Source organism: Balaenoptera physalus (assembly GCF_965194825.1).
Source record: "Balaenoptera physalus genome assembly, chromosome: 6".
Lineage (NCBI taxonomy): Eukaryota > Metazoa > Chordata > Mammalia > Artiodactyla > Balaenopteridae > Balaenoptera > Balaenoptera physalus.
In genome coordinates this window covers 97,123,525-97,137,981 of record NC_138885.1, presented here as the reverse complement: position 1 = coordinate 97,137,981, position 14,457 = coordinate 97,123,525, and the positions used below count along the sequence as shown (strand labels likewise).

Here is a 14,457-nt window from a genome sequence, read left to right as displayed (position 1 = left end):
ATGATTGTGATGTAGGAAGAGTTACTCTGTAAGAAACTAAAAAAAAAAAATGCCACACTGCTTTAGACCACATTCCATTTCAGAGGCCATTTTGTGGGGAAGCATGAATTTGTGCCATGATTCAGCCTTGCTAAATGTCAGTCCTGTTTCTCAAGCATCCTTAACTCTCCTTAAGAGCCCTCATATGGCTATAAATCTATTTACACCTGATTAGACCTACTATCACGTCTGACGTGACACATACTCCCCCAGGGAAATGTTTCCTGGGGTTAATAACTTCCAGAAAGGAAAAGTAGTTCTTGATGTTCCCCCTAAAATTCAGAGGATTCTGAAGAGCATCTTCTACTGCGGGCCCTGTGAACCGTGCAGGCACTGTCATGCTCTCCTGTACATCCTCTTTGTCACGTGCTTGCCTTCATTCACACACTCCTTCAGGACTTGAGTCCTGATGTTTGAAGCCTGTCTCCCATCTGCCTGTCTCACAGACACCTCTCTTGAACATTTTTGTTCACTCTTGAGATGCAGTGAGCCAAATGCTGGGCATTCTAGGTGCTGCAAGTGTAGCGTGGGTCAGGGGTATGACATTATCTGTTTTATACCCAGGAATAGGACCTGGAGTGGAGCAAGGATAGAAGGGAGGGTGAGGCAGATGAGCTGATTTTGCATGAATCTGCTCAGTTATTACTGAACTGCCTTTTTTATTTCTTTCTTTCTCCCTCCCTCCCTCCTTCCCTTCTTCTCTATCTCCCACTCTCTTTCTTTTCCTCCCTCCCTCCCTCCCTCCCTTCCTTCCTTCCTTCCTTCCTTTCTCCCACAACCCTTTCGACCCCTGTCTTTTTTTTCTAAAAGACTTTGTTTTCTTTTATAAAGAAAGCCGTTCTTTTCTAAAGAAGGAAACCCAAGCCTTTCATAAAATGAGCAGAAATCCTCAGGTACGGTGTTAGGATAAAAACTAATGCGTTGTGGGTGTAGGTTGTTCTGCCCCCAAGATCCAGCAGTCAGGTGTTGGTGTCTGGGGGATGTAATCTTGGCCATGCAAAGTACTGATGGAAGAATTTCACTGACTTGAGGGTAGATATTAGTTTGTGGAAGTGGGTACAGAACCCAGAAACTAGGCCAGCCTAACCACACTATTTGTGAGCTTTAGATAGGAAATTGTATTCCCAATTCTTTGTATTTTTTCCTGTCCCTCTAATTTCTGAACTCTCCCTGTTTCAGGCACTACTCCTTCATTTGGCTGAGTTCTTTCTTGGTTATTTTAAATTTCTTATTAGTGAGTATTTGCGGAAATGGCAACTGGTAGGTCAATTAATCAGGAGCTAGAAAAATAACTTGATGAATCACTGTAGTATAACTTGGCTAAACGAGCAGGGCACAGAGGGTCTTGTCCTTAGTGTTATTCTGTATAGCACCTGCTGCAAGCAGGAAACAATGTTAGGTGACACGATTCAGAGCTAAGTCAAGCTGTTTGTAGTTTCTGTCTGTGCAGTGGCAAAAGGGACACAGCCACTGGAAGGACACTGAAATAGCTACTGGGAAGAGGATGGTTGGTTTGTGCCAGGAATTAACAGAGCATCTACATTATTTTCTGGGAAATAACTAAATCCTTGATATTATTTGTCAGAATAAAACAGAACAAAACTGGCTAAAAAAAATTCAGCAAGGGGAAAAGCAAACACTTGGAAATTTTTTTAAAAAATACCCAAAGACATCTACTTTAATCTCCCTCATTTTCTCTCTGTCCTTCCTGTGTCCTTCAGAATGTGGTTGCCTATGATGAACGGGTCTGTTCGATTGTGGGATTGATTTTGGGGACTGGATGTCTCTGCTTGTTGCTGTAGGATGTCATGGGATTTCCAGATGCCTTGTTGCATTTGGGGTATGCTTGGTACCCAAGGTTCCAGGACCCTCCAATTTTACTTGCATTTGAAGGCCTTTGGGGGTGGAGGGTATTTTGAATTTCTGAAGTCTTTGGTGCCTCATTCTCCGTTTCTTGTTGTTGTTTGTGCCAGATATCCTTGAAGTAACAGAGCCTCGTGGGTGATCAATAACATTAAGTAAATGATGCCAACAGGCCTCTCTGAGAGGGCACTTCTCTCTCCTACTTGGGTCTCTTATTCCCCCTTCAGCATCTCACACATTCAGAGCAGATCTAAAGAGCACAGTTTTTCTGGTCCATTCTCCATCAGTATACTGAGAAAATACTTAAAACTTAAAAAGACTCTCTGTTTTCCAATATTTAGTTTGCCCAGAGTGACTCCAGACCCAGCTGTCTGGAGCCTGAGCCCTGGAAGTTTGTACTGACGGCCAGTGAGACCTGTCTCCTCAGCAGCCTCTGAGAATATAGGCGAACGGAGAGGAAAGGGGGTTCAGATTAATTGAACATTTACCTTGTGCCAGGCTCTGGAAATGCCTTATACACAGCAACTTATGTGAACCTCACGATAAACACAGGCATCTCACCCCCATTTGACAGATAAGGACACTGAGGCCTGGTGTCTGCAACGAATGAATAAGATCCCAGGTGTGCTAACTCCAAAGCTGACTTGACCCCTCCACTCTTCACCTTCTCTGCAGCAGGCGCATTTTTCCAAAATTGTGGCTTTAAGGATCCAGAAGGTGAACTTTTAACACTGCTCAGTGATTCTTTTTTTTTTTTTTTTTCTGGTTTCCAAAACTGAATGGGTTTCCTCCTGTGCTTCTGGCCCTCCTTCATGTCCTCTTGGTTCGATTGAAAAGAAATGCCTGTGTTTCTCATTCCTCTTCTCCATGGGTTTTATAGAGCAGCAGCCCACTAGGGCACCAATTTAATGAAATGAAATTTTCAATCATGTTTGGTTCAATTCTAGGTGATACAAATAAAGGATTGTGAATGCTTTGTAGTTAGGTTCAAAGGGAAGGAAAAAGGGGAAAAAGGTGGAAAGAAGAAAGTGGGTCAAGTATAGTACCTGGGCAATGTCTCCTTAAGTGCTGCCTAGTGAAGGTTGAGCTATTAAAAATGGAGAAATAATGGGGCAGCCGTACTACTTTGGCACTTGTGTATCTGGAAATTTCAGGTTTGGCAGTTTATAATACTTACCTATGCCAGGCGTTGTTCTAATTTATATATAGTACATATGTATATTAATTTATCCTCTCCAAACCCTTTAAGGTACATATCTCTAAGAAGACAGAGGCACAGAGATGTTGATTAACTTGCCCAAGGACAGACAGTTAAGGGCGGAACCAAAAGTTGAGCCTAGGAAGGTTGGCTTCAGAGCTGTTGACTGCTATGCTAACCAGCCTCTCAGTTACAGGGCTCAGTAACTCTCATGATTTCAAAGATCATTTTTCTTCTTATTAGAACTAGCCCACCATACAGTTGGAAGGGTAAATATTTGTCATGTTTGAAGACAGACGTTGATGGGTTAAAAAAAAAGGTCTTAGGAAAAGTCATGTACTTTCTCTTCCATATTCCTCCATCTGTATTTACTGTGCGAAAAGGTCACTTGAGCACAGAGCTCGAATTTCGTGCTTCTAAGCAGCTTCACCGTGGCTGAACCCTTGCTCTACAAATTGACTTTAAAAATATTTTGTAATAATGTGTATCATGCTCAAATATGAACGCTCTGGAGTCATTAAGTGATGAGCTTCTTAAATAGGACTTTTGCAACTGTATTTTACATAAATGCCAGGAATCGTTAAGTGATTTTTGTTTTACTCTCAAATCGTAGCCTTTCCTCGTGACTGTCCATCCACTTACATTTACTGGAAGGAACTGGGGTTCTGGGAGGCCTGAGCTCTTTGCCTTGTCAGTCAGCTGCCTGGCTACAGTGTGTGGTAGGAGGGAAGAGAGGGGAGAAGACTAAAAAGGCCGAAATGGTAAATTACTGTAGGTTCTGGAGAAAAATAGAATTAGAAGCATTTGTGGTTCAGATGAAAATAGCACATTTCCTTTCTGCTTGGAGTCGGGGGGAGGGGGTCAAAGTGCTCCAGGGAATAGAAAATAAATAAAAATTGATCCCTCACCAGTTGAAGGAAATGCTCTGACTCTGGGAACTGAAATGACAGCTCCAGATGTGAAGATCTTGTGAAACCACTTTTGAAGGTTAAAAAATAAAATAAAATAAAATAACAACAAGAAAAACACCAGGAGACTAAAAAAAAAAAAAAAATGTGACATACTGTGTTAGGGAATGCAGTCTTTCAAGAATGATTTCACAGCCCTTTTCCAAGACTGTAGAATAGGTAGCAGACCCTGATCAGGTGTGTGTGCCTGTTTTGTTCCTGTCGCTGACCATGGTCATTCCATCTCTTCTTGCAGGTGAGAAGCCTTATAAGTGCTCATGGGAAGGGTGTGAGTGGCGTTTTGCACGAAGCGATGAGCTCACAAGGCACTACAGGAAACACACAGGTGCAAAGCCCTTTAAATGCAACCACTGCGACAGGTAAAGAAACTTAGAAGCTGCTGGGATGGGGAAGGGAGATGCTGAAATGGGTGGGAGGGGGGGGCTGGTCGTGTGCTCTTGGGTTTATCACAAGCCGCTCTTGGCAGAGACTCAGGCCTGGGAATGCCTTTTACTTCTCCATGGAGAAAACCAATTAGATAAGTGTGCCTCCTTGCATGTAACCAAGAGATGATATGAATTCTTGGGTCAGTTACATAAGTATTTAATGAGCACCAGAGCTGTGATAGTCACTGGGTATCAATAAGACATAGCTCCTACCCTCAAGGGGATGATGTGACAGATAATTTTAGTATAATAGGAAAAGTGATAGGATAGAGAATGGTCACCTGTAGCTTCTGATCTTTTTATTAACATCAATACTATTTTCCTCATCCTTAATAACGTGAAAGAATAGAAAGCCTGCTTAATGGAGGGAAGGTTAGTTATAAGGCTTTCCTTTAAAGCACTATTAGAAATGAATTTGCTGAAGAGAGTTCCCATCCTTTGAGGGGCCTGAACCATCCTTTCTTCTTTGAAAATAGGTACAAAGGTCTAAAAGTTGGTGAGGCTTTGAGAACTTATCCTATAATTCAATTTCAAACCTTCAGCATTTGATTGTGGAAGAAAGAGCACGTAGCAGCAGATACTACGCAAGTAATAGTATCTGACAGCCCTGGCATTATCAACCAATAAAGCCCAAAATGGAGACTCTGCAGGCCAAGGTGAAGGCAGGATTAGGTTTAGACATAATCAAATAATGGGCTTGCATCTGAGCGTGTTAGCCTTCTAATCCTATTTCTGTGTTTAAAAGGAAGCTTAAGAAAATTAACCATCTTTTTAATGCACTACTAAAGGTCTCGGTTATGATGAGAAAAATGCTTCTAATACGATAAAAGCCCTGAAAGCCTCAGGGTTCCCCGGCTCAGCCAGCAGTTCGCAGGCTGGCAGGAGGGGTGTGCAGGATGTCTGCAGAGGCCTGGCTCTCCGTCGGAGGAAATGCGATGGTTTTCACATCCTGCCCCCCTCCTCACTGTGCCGGCACCTCCCTCACCAGACCTTCCTCTGGAGTAGTGCCTGTTTGTTTGGAGAGCAGGGCAAGAGTGGCCAGATCTCATGGGTGGCCAGTTGGCTTGGAGCTCCTTTAAGATGCTTACAAGGGAGCATTCAGGTTTTTCCTCCTTTTTTTTTTTTCCTTTTTCCTGAAGAGGCTATTTTCCTCTTATCTTCATTCTTGAAGAACTAAATAAAGCCCCCCATGCCTCCTGGAGCCCAAAGATAACCTCCCACCCCAGGGCTGAGGAAGTACATTCCATGAAGCTATTGTCTCTCATTCCCTTGGAGCTCTCTTCTGCTACCTAAAAACACAACCTGTTTTTTCATTTCTATCCCATTACCTCAAAGTCCCCCTAAATGTATGTGAATCAGCAGCTGTTCTTCTACAGATTATATTTCAGTGATGTTTCTCCTTATTTGATATCTTCTCTCGACTCCCATCCCAAGTTCATTCCTCTCTAACCCTGGCTACTAATAAAGAAGTTATATAGATGGTGACTCTTTGACCACAGTCCTTTGAGGAAGAGCCTTGTATCAGTGGGGATGAAGAGGATCCTTTGTGAGTTATCAAAGTGTGGTGGTAGTAGGTGCACACGAGTCGCCTTGCCCTGTAGGGCGGTGAGGCTATTCCTTGGAGGTGGTGCGCTATGGATGGCCATAATCTGGGGAAATTGCCCGAGTTAGTATTCCTCTCTTTAGGTCCACCGAGTTCCTAAGCAGTATGCAACTGTCCAGCACTTGACACATTAGGATTAAAGCTGACCATCTGTGTGATTTATATGGAGAAATATTTCAAACCGACTGGATATTTCAGTGAAGGAGATGTCAGGGATGGGTAATTTGGTTAGTCTTTTGCTTTATTTTCCTCATTGAAATATACTCTGGTTTCTGGAGTTAGAAATTTGAGGAGCAGGTGGTACAGAGTCTGTGACGTGGTATTTGGGGGAGCTGGTGAGTAGCTCAGCGTCCTGTGACATGGGCCAAGAGTCAGTGCATTTCAACAGGGTCAGAAATCAGGGGGAAGAGTCTCATTCGTGTCTCCTGACAGGCAGCACCTTGTACTTTAGTTGCAGGAATTAAGCTAAGAATAGAGCAGGTCTGGGAGGTGGCGCGGGGAGTTGGAGTGGTCCCAAAGCCTATGGAAGGAAAGCCTGGAGTGACCGCGGACTTGGCATTCCTTAGAAGACTTTACCTTCAGAAACAGAGGGCATCTGTAGCCCTTAGCAGGACACTGAATCCTATTGGTCCCAAAGGGTGTATGAGCCCAAGAAACCTATCTCTTGCCTCGTATAATTTAGCAATCAGACCACCCTACTTAGAGGCTGAACTAGGATTAGGGTTTCTTGTCCTTAAAGCAGGTACCAAGTCTAACTTATACTTTTATTTTGCCTGAAGGGTAGATTAAAAATACATGAGTTTTTGTTTGTTTTGCTAACATTTAAAATTGCTAAGTGCCACAAAAATCTCTATTCCTGGCTTTGTCTGAAAAACTCGGAAGATCTGGTAACAGTGGGCTCACATTCCCACGTGGCCGTGATTTTCTGGCGCTGAAGAGTCATCACTACCTTTCAGTGATGGCCCTGTGGTCACTCGTTTCTCACTGTCCCTCCTCCCCCACCACAGTCTCCCCAGTGAGAAGGCAGAGTGTCAGTCGCCGTGTATCATCACACTTCTCGTTATGTCCTCTCAATCCGTGCCTTATCAGAAGTGGAATCACATAGTTTAACATAGTTTAACTGTGTGTTTCTTACACTTCACCCATTGCACCCATTTACTTTATCTGCCTGGCCCCTGAAGACATTGGGTTTTGTGACCTCTGGTTTCAGGTTTGGGTTAGAGGAGAAAGCAGTGAGGTGGCTCTGCCATTTTCTTACCATCAAACTCAACAGTGCAGCCCACTCAGTGATCAGCTGCTTACAGGGCTGAATCTTCTTTCTCAGCCCATAGAGCATGAGTCTGCTGATGGTGGTAGTCAGGGCTGTTTCCACAAGTGCTCATATGCAGATACAATCCAGGGAGACTGCTTCCCGGGTAGTACCTCCAAGATCCTGGGAAGTTTAGAGGAGGCATTTTGATCTTTGATCTCTAAGTCAGCTCAGTCAGTAAGAGGTGGTGACAAATACCAACCCCTATCTGGCCCTTCAGTGCCCTAGAGGATTGCTATCAGCTTAATGCCCATGTGACTTTAGTGGGCCTTTTTCATAAGCAGTAGAAACTACAATAGGGGTTTGACTAGTTCTCTGTAATGAACAAATTTCAATCATTAAGGACCTTCTTATTCAAGGTCATCTGACTGCTGTAGAGTCACAAATACCCTCTGGGGGTATATTACCCTTACAATTATTTGATTCTGCATTTCTAGATGCTGAGTTTATTACTTTTTACTTTACTATTCCTATGTGGAACTCAGTAAGTATAAATTAATAAATATAAATTAATCATGACTAAGTATCTTGCTGGTGTACTGGATTTAAATAAAACCTCAGTGGTGAGGGACCTAGTCTAATTTTTTTTTTAACGTCTTTATTGGAGTATAATTGCTTTACAATGGTTTGTTAGTTTCTGCTTCATAACAAAGTGAATCAGCTATACGTATACATATATCCCCATATCTCTTCGCTTTGCATCTCCCTCCCACCCTCCCTATCCCACCCCTCTAAGTGGTCACAAAGCACCAAGCTGATCTGCCTGTGCTATGCGGCTGCTTCCCACTAGCTATCTGTTTTACATTTGGTAGTGTATATATGTCCATGCCAATCTCTCACTTCGTCCCAGCTTACCCTTCCCACTCCCCATGTCCTCAAGTCCATTCTCTACGTCTGCATCTTTATTCCTGTCCTGCCCCTAGGTTCTTCAGAACCTTTTTTTTTTTTTTTAGATTCCATATATATATGCTGGCATATGGTATTTGTTTTTCTCTTTCTGACTCACTTCACTCTGTATGACAGACTCTAGGTCCATCCACCTCACTACAAATAACTCAATTTTGTTTCTTTTATGGCTGAGTAATATTCCATTGTATATATGTGCCACATCTTCTTTATCCATTCATCTGTTGATGGACACTTAGGTTGCTTCCTTGTCCTGGCTATTGTAAATAGAGCTGCAGTGAACATTGTGGTACATGACTCTTTTTGAATTATGGGTTTCTCAGGGTATATGCCCAGTAGTGGGATTGCTGGGTCATATGGTAGTTCTATTTTTAGTTTTTTAATGAACCTCCATACTGTTCTCCATAGTGGCTGTATCAATTTACATTCCTACCAACAGTGCAAGAGGGTTCCCTTTTCTCCACACCCTCTCCAGCATTTATTGTTTATAGATTTTTTGATGGTGGCCATTCTGACCAGTGTGAGGTGATGCCTCACCTCACATGGAGGCGAGAATATACAATGGAGGAAAGACAGCCTCTTCAATAATATTGTGATGATCATACGTTTTTTCTCCTTCCATTTGTTAATATGGTTTATCACATTGGTTGATTTGTGTATATTGAAGAATCCTTGCATTCCTGGGATAAATCCCACTTGATCATGGTGTATGATCCTTTTAATATGCTGTTGGATTCTGTTTGCTAGTATTTTGTTGAGGATTTTTGCATCTATGTTCATCAGAGATATTGGCCTGTAGTCTTCTTTCTTTGTGACATCTTTGTCTGGTTTTGGTATCAGAGTGATGGTGGCCTCGTAGAATGAGTTTGGGAGTGTTCCTCCCTCTGCTACATTTTGGAAGAGTTTGAGAAGGATAGGTGTTAGCTCTTCTCTAAATGTTTGATAGACTTCACCTGTGAAACCATCTGGTCCTGGGCTTTTGTTTGTTGGAAGACTTTTAATCAGAGTCTCAACTTCAGTGCTTGTGTTTGGTCTGTTTATATTTTCTATTTCTTCCTGGTTCAGTCTCAGAAGGTTGTGCTTTTCTAAGAATTTGTCCATTTCTTCCAGGTTGTCCATTTTATTGGCATAGAGTTGCTTGTAGTAATCTCTCATGATCCTTTATTTCTGCGTTGTAAATTGTTACTTCTCCTTTTTCATTTCTAATTCTGTTGAATTGAGTCTTCTCCCTTTTTTTCTTGATGAGCCTGGCTAATGGTTTATCAATTTTGTTTATCTTCTCAAAGAACGAGCTTTTAGTTTTATTGATCTTTGCTATCATTTCCTTCATTTCTTTTTCATTTATTTCTGATCTGATCTTTATGATTTCTTTCCTTCTGCTAACTTTTGGGTTTTTTTGTTCTTCTTTCTCTAATTGTTTTAGGTGTAAGGTTAGGTTGTTTATTTGAGATGTTTCTTGTTTCTTGAGGTAGGATTGTATTGCTATAAACTTCCCTCTTAGAACTGCTTTTGCTGCATCCTATAGGTTTTGGGTCGTAGTGTTTTGATTGTCATTTGTTTCTAGGTATTTTTTGATTTTTCTCTTTGTTTTCTTCAGTGATCTCTTGGTTATTTAGTAGTGTATTGTTTAGCCTCCATGTGTTTGTATTTTTTACAGATTTTTTCCTGTAATTGATATCTAGTCTCATGACATTGTAGTCGGAAAAGATACTTGATACGATTTCAATTTTCTTAAATTTACCAAGGCTTGATTTGTGACCCAAGGTATGATCTATTCTGCAGAATGTTCCATGAGCACTTGAGAAGAAAGTGTATCCTGTTTTTTTTTGTTGGAATGTCCTATAAATATCAATTAAGTCCACCTTGTTTAATGTATCATTTAAAGTTTGTGTTTCCTTATTTATTTTCATTTTGGATGATCTGTCCATTGGTGAAAGTGGGGTGTTCAAGTCCCCTACTCTGATTGTGTTACAGTTGATTTCCCCTTTTATGGCTGTTAGCATTTGCCTTATGTATTGAGGTGCTCCTATGTTGGGTGCATAAATATTTACAATTGTTATATCTTCTTCTTGGATTGATCCTTTGAACATTATGTAGTGTCCTTCTTTGTCTCTTTTAATAGTCTTTATTTTAAAGTCTATTTTGTCTGATATGAGAATTGCTACTCCAGCTTTCTTTTGATTTCCATTTGCATGGAATATCTTTTTCCATCCCCTCACTTTCAGTCTGTATGTGTCCCTGGGTCTGAAGTGGGTCTCTTGTAGACAGCATATATATGGGTCTTGTTTTTGTATCCATTCAGCCAGTCTATGTCTTTTGGTTGGAACATTTAATCCATTTACATTTAAAGTAATTATTGATATGTATATTCCTATTACCATTTTCTTAATTGTTTTGGGTTTGTTATTGTAGGTCTTTTCCTTCTCTTGTGTTTCCTGCCTAGAGAAGTTCCTTTAGCATTTGTTGTAAAGCTGGTTTGGTGGTGCTGAATTCTCTTAGCTTTTGCTTGTCTGAAAAGCTTTTGATTTCTCTGTCAAATCTGAATGAGATCCTTGCTGTGTAGAGTAATCTTGGTTGTCGGTTTTTCACTTTTATCACTTTAAATGTGTCCTGCCACCCCCTTCTGGCTTGAAGACTTTCTGCTGAAAGATCAGCTGTTAACCTATGGGGATTCCCTTGTGTGTTATTAGTTGTTTTTCCCTTGCTGCTTTTAATATTTTTTCTTTGTATTTAATTTTTGATAGTTTGATTAATATGTGTCTTGGTGTGTTTCTCCTTGGATTTATCCTGTATGGGACTCTCTGTGCTTCCTGGACTTGATTGACTATTTCCTTTCCCATAGTAGGGAAGTTTTCAACTATAATCTTTTCAAATATTTTCTCGGTCCCTTTCTTTTTCCCTTCTTCTTCTGGGACCCCTATAATTCGAATGTTGGTGTGTTTAATGTTGTCCCAGAGGTCTCTGAGACTGTCCTCAATTCTTTTCATTCTCTTTTCTTTATCCTGCTCTACGGTAATTATTTCCACTGTTTTATCTTCCAGGTCACTTATCCGTTCTTCTGCCTCATTTATTCTGCTATTGATTCCTTCTAGAGAATTTTTAAGTTCATTTATTGTGTTGTTCATCATTGTTTGTTTGCTCTTTAGTTCTTCTAGATCCTTCTTAAACATTTCTTGTATTTTCTGCATTCTATTTCCAAGATTTTGGATCATCTTTACTATCATTACTGTGAATTCTTTTTCAGGTAGACTGCCTATTTCCTCTTCATTTGTTTGGTCTGATGGGTTTTTACCTTGCTCCTTCATCTGCTGTGTGCTTCTCTCTCTTCTGATTTTGCTTAACTTACTGTGTTTGGGGTCTCCTTTTCACAGGCTGCAGGTTCATAGTTCCCGTTGTTTTTGGTGTCTGCCTCCAGTGGCTAAGGTTGGTTCAGTGGGTTGTGTAGGCTTCCTGGTGGAGGGGACTGGTGCCTGTGTTCTGGTGGATGAGGCTAGATCTTGTCTTTCTGGTGGGCAGGACCATGTCCGGGGGTGTGTTTTGGGGTGTCTGTGACCTTATTATGATTTTAAGCAGCCTTTCTGCTGATGGGTGGGGTTGTGTTCCTGTCTTGCTAGTTGTTTGGCATAAGGTGTCTAGCACTGTAGCTTGCTGGTCGTTGAGTGGAGCGTTGAGATGGAGATCTCTGGGAGAGCTTTCGCCATTTTATATTATGTGGAGCCGGGAGGTCTCTGGTGGACCAGTGTCCTACACTTGGCTCTCCTACCTCAGGGGCACAGGCCTGACACATGGCCGGAGCACCAAGACCCTGTCAGCCATACAGCAGTGAAAATCTGCAATCTTTTCCTCTACGATCAGGAACAAGACAAGGATGCCTCCTCTTAACTACTTCTATTCATATAGCACCGGAAGTCCTTTCTGGACAGAAAGATCTTGCTCCTGGTTTGTCATAATGACTTGGTGATGATCAGTTAACCAAAATTTGACTTATTCAGGAAGTCCGGAGTGCAGTCCTGTAACAGTTATATCCTAGGGCAAGTTATTGAACTTCTCTGTATATCAATTCCTCATCTTCTTCAACTGTTTTATAAAAATGTTAGCCACCCCTCTTCAGATTTATGGTTTGCAGTAACACTGTCTTGATCTCTCAAGAATGATGGTGCTGATAAAGAGTTCAAAGAAGTAGTCATAAGAATGCTTGCCAGGCTTGGGAGAAGAAAGGAGGAACTCAGTGAGAACTTCAGCGAAGACCTCTGAATGCAAAGGCCATACTGCCTGTGGTTTATCTTCCCATATTTCTGTAGGTCAGAAATCCAGCCTGGCCTGGCTAGGTTCTCTCCTCAGAGTATCATACGGCTTCTTGCTATGGTAGGCCTGAAGTCCTATTTCCTTGTTTGCTATCAGCCAGAACCACTCTTAGCTCCTAGAGGCTGCCCACATTCCTTGCCCTGCAGTCTTCTTCATCTCCAGTTCAGAAACCACCTAGTCCAATTCTAAACATCATGTACTTCCTAGAATTTTAACAAATAATGATGCTAGTTTGATTGAGGAGGGGTGCAGTTACGTTTCATACCATGTCAAAGATTTGGTTTACTTTTTTCTGAAAGAACTTGAAGGGTAAAGATAGTTGCTTGTACATACATTGCTAGATACCCAGCACGGGCTAGGCAAGTGGTAAAAGCAGAATAAAAGTATGGAACACATACATTACGGAGTGGTAATTTCAAATGAAGTCCTATATCAAGAATACTGTTGTCCTGTATGTTCTCAGGATATGGAAAGGAAAGGAAAGAGGTTTTGTACTGCCATGACTTATACTTTGCTTCTTACTGTCTCAAATCCCCATGTGCCTCTTTTGGACAGGCAGGATTCTTAGTACCTGCTCTGTTGCTTTCTTATAAGTAGGTCCTTACTGCTCAGGCCTGACCAGATTAACTTCTGGATTAGTTTTCTAGCTGCTGCCATTACCAATTGCCACAAATTTATATCACCCTTATTTATCTTTATAAACTATTATCTTACAGCTCTGTAGGTTAGAAGTCCAACACAGGTCTCACTGGGGACAGAATCAAGATGGGGGCTGTGCTTTGTTGCTTTCTGGAGTCTCAAGGGGAGAATCCATTTCCTTGTCTTTTCCAGCTTTCATCTTTGCCCACATTCCTTGGCCCCTGACCCCATTCCTTCATCATCAAAGCTGTTGAGTCCTTCTCATGCTGCCATCTCTCTGGTTTTCTCTTTTAATTCCCTCTTCCACTTTTGAAGACCCTTGTGGTGACACTGGGCCTACCCAGATAAATCAGAGTAATCTCCCTATCTTAAGATCAGTTGATCAGCAAATTAATTCCATCCACAACCTTAACTCCCCTTTGTCTTTGAACCTAACATATTCACAAGTCCTGGGGATGAGGTGTAGATATCTGGGGAGGGCCATCCGTTATTCTGCCTACTACAAACTCTTTAAATTGACAGCTCAGCTTGACCTTCTTTTCAGCCTAAAAAGCAGATATGGCTAAGAGCATGTGCTCTGGAGTCAGGCTACTTGGGTTCAGATTTTGGCTTTGCCTCTTTTTGATGAGTATCTCATCTGGTAGTGGGGATAAGAATGGTACCGTCTTTATATAGAGTTCTTGTGAGGATGTTAACTTTAAAAAGGAAATACCTACAAAAAGAACTTCCTGGCTTAGATCTTCTTCCTCAAGGCTGTTGAGATGAAGGACGGAGAAAAGAAAGAAGGGAGGAAGGGAGGGAGGGAGGGAAAGAAAGAGAAGAGGCAGTGGGCAGTACTAAGTGTGCCTTCAGGACAGAGTCGTGCAAGTCAAATACTAAATTGCCTGCAGGCTGTATTGCTTTTTCTTGTACCAGTGACATCAAGTACTTGCTTTTAAAGAAAATTTATCACTGTTTTATAGTAAATCAAATCCCCTTTCAGTGGAACTCTAAGGGATTATCCAAGTATCTTGCTCATACCAAATCAGAGCCTGAAATAAGTGGTTATAGTTAGAATTACTATTATTCAACATGTTATTGGATTAGATCATTTTCTACTGTACTTTTCCCTTTTTTTTTTCATTTTACCTTTGTTCTGTTTTGCTTCATTTCCTTGAGGTTCTATCCTGCATGTGTACCTGTTTATGAAATGAACACAAAAG

General features: G+C 41.4%; 1 protein-coding gene across 10 annotated transcripts in view; it reads left to right on the top strand.

Moving 5' to 3' along the window:
- Nucleotides 1-14,457, top strand: part of KLF7 (KLF transcription factor 7) — a 108,665-nt gene that overhangs the window by 90,195 nt on the left and 4,013 nt on the right. For 9 of the 10 annotated variants that reach the window (XR_014265192.1, XR_014265193.1, XR_014265194.1 and 6 more), the window contains one exon: nt 4,304-4,427. The exons of the other annotated variant lie outside the window; for it this stretch is intronic. Coding sequence is in view for 3 of the 9 variants with exons in the window: in XM_082467314.1 (XP_082323440.1) it covers nt 4,304-4,427 (124 nt within the window). In the remaining 6 variants the exon portion in view is untranslated. The remainder of the gene's footprint in view (nt 1-4,303; nt 4,428-14,457) is intronic. 10 annotated transcript variants of the gene reach the window in all.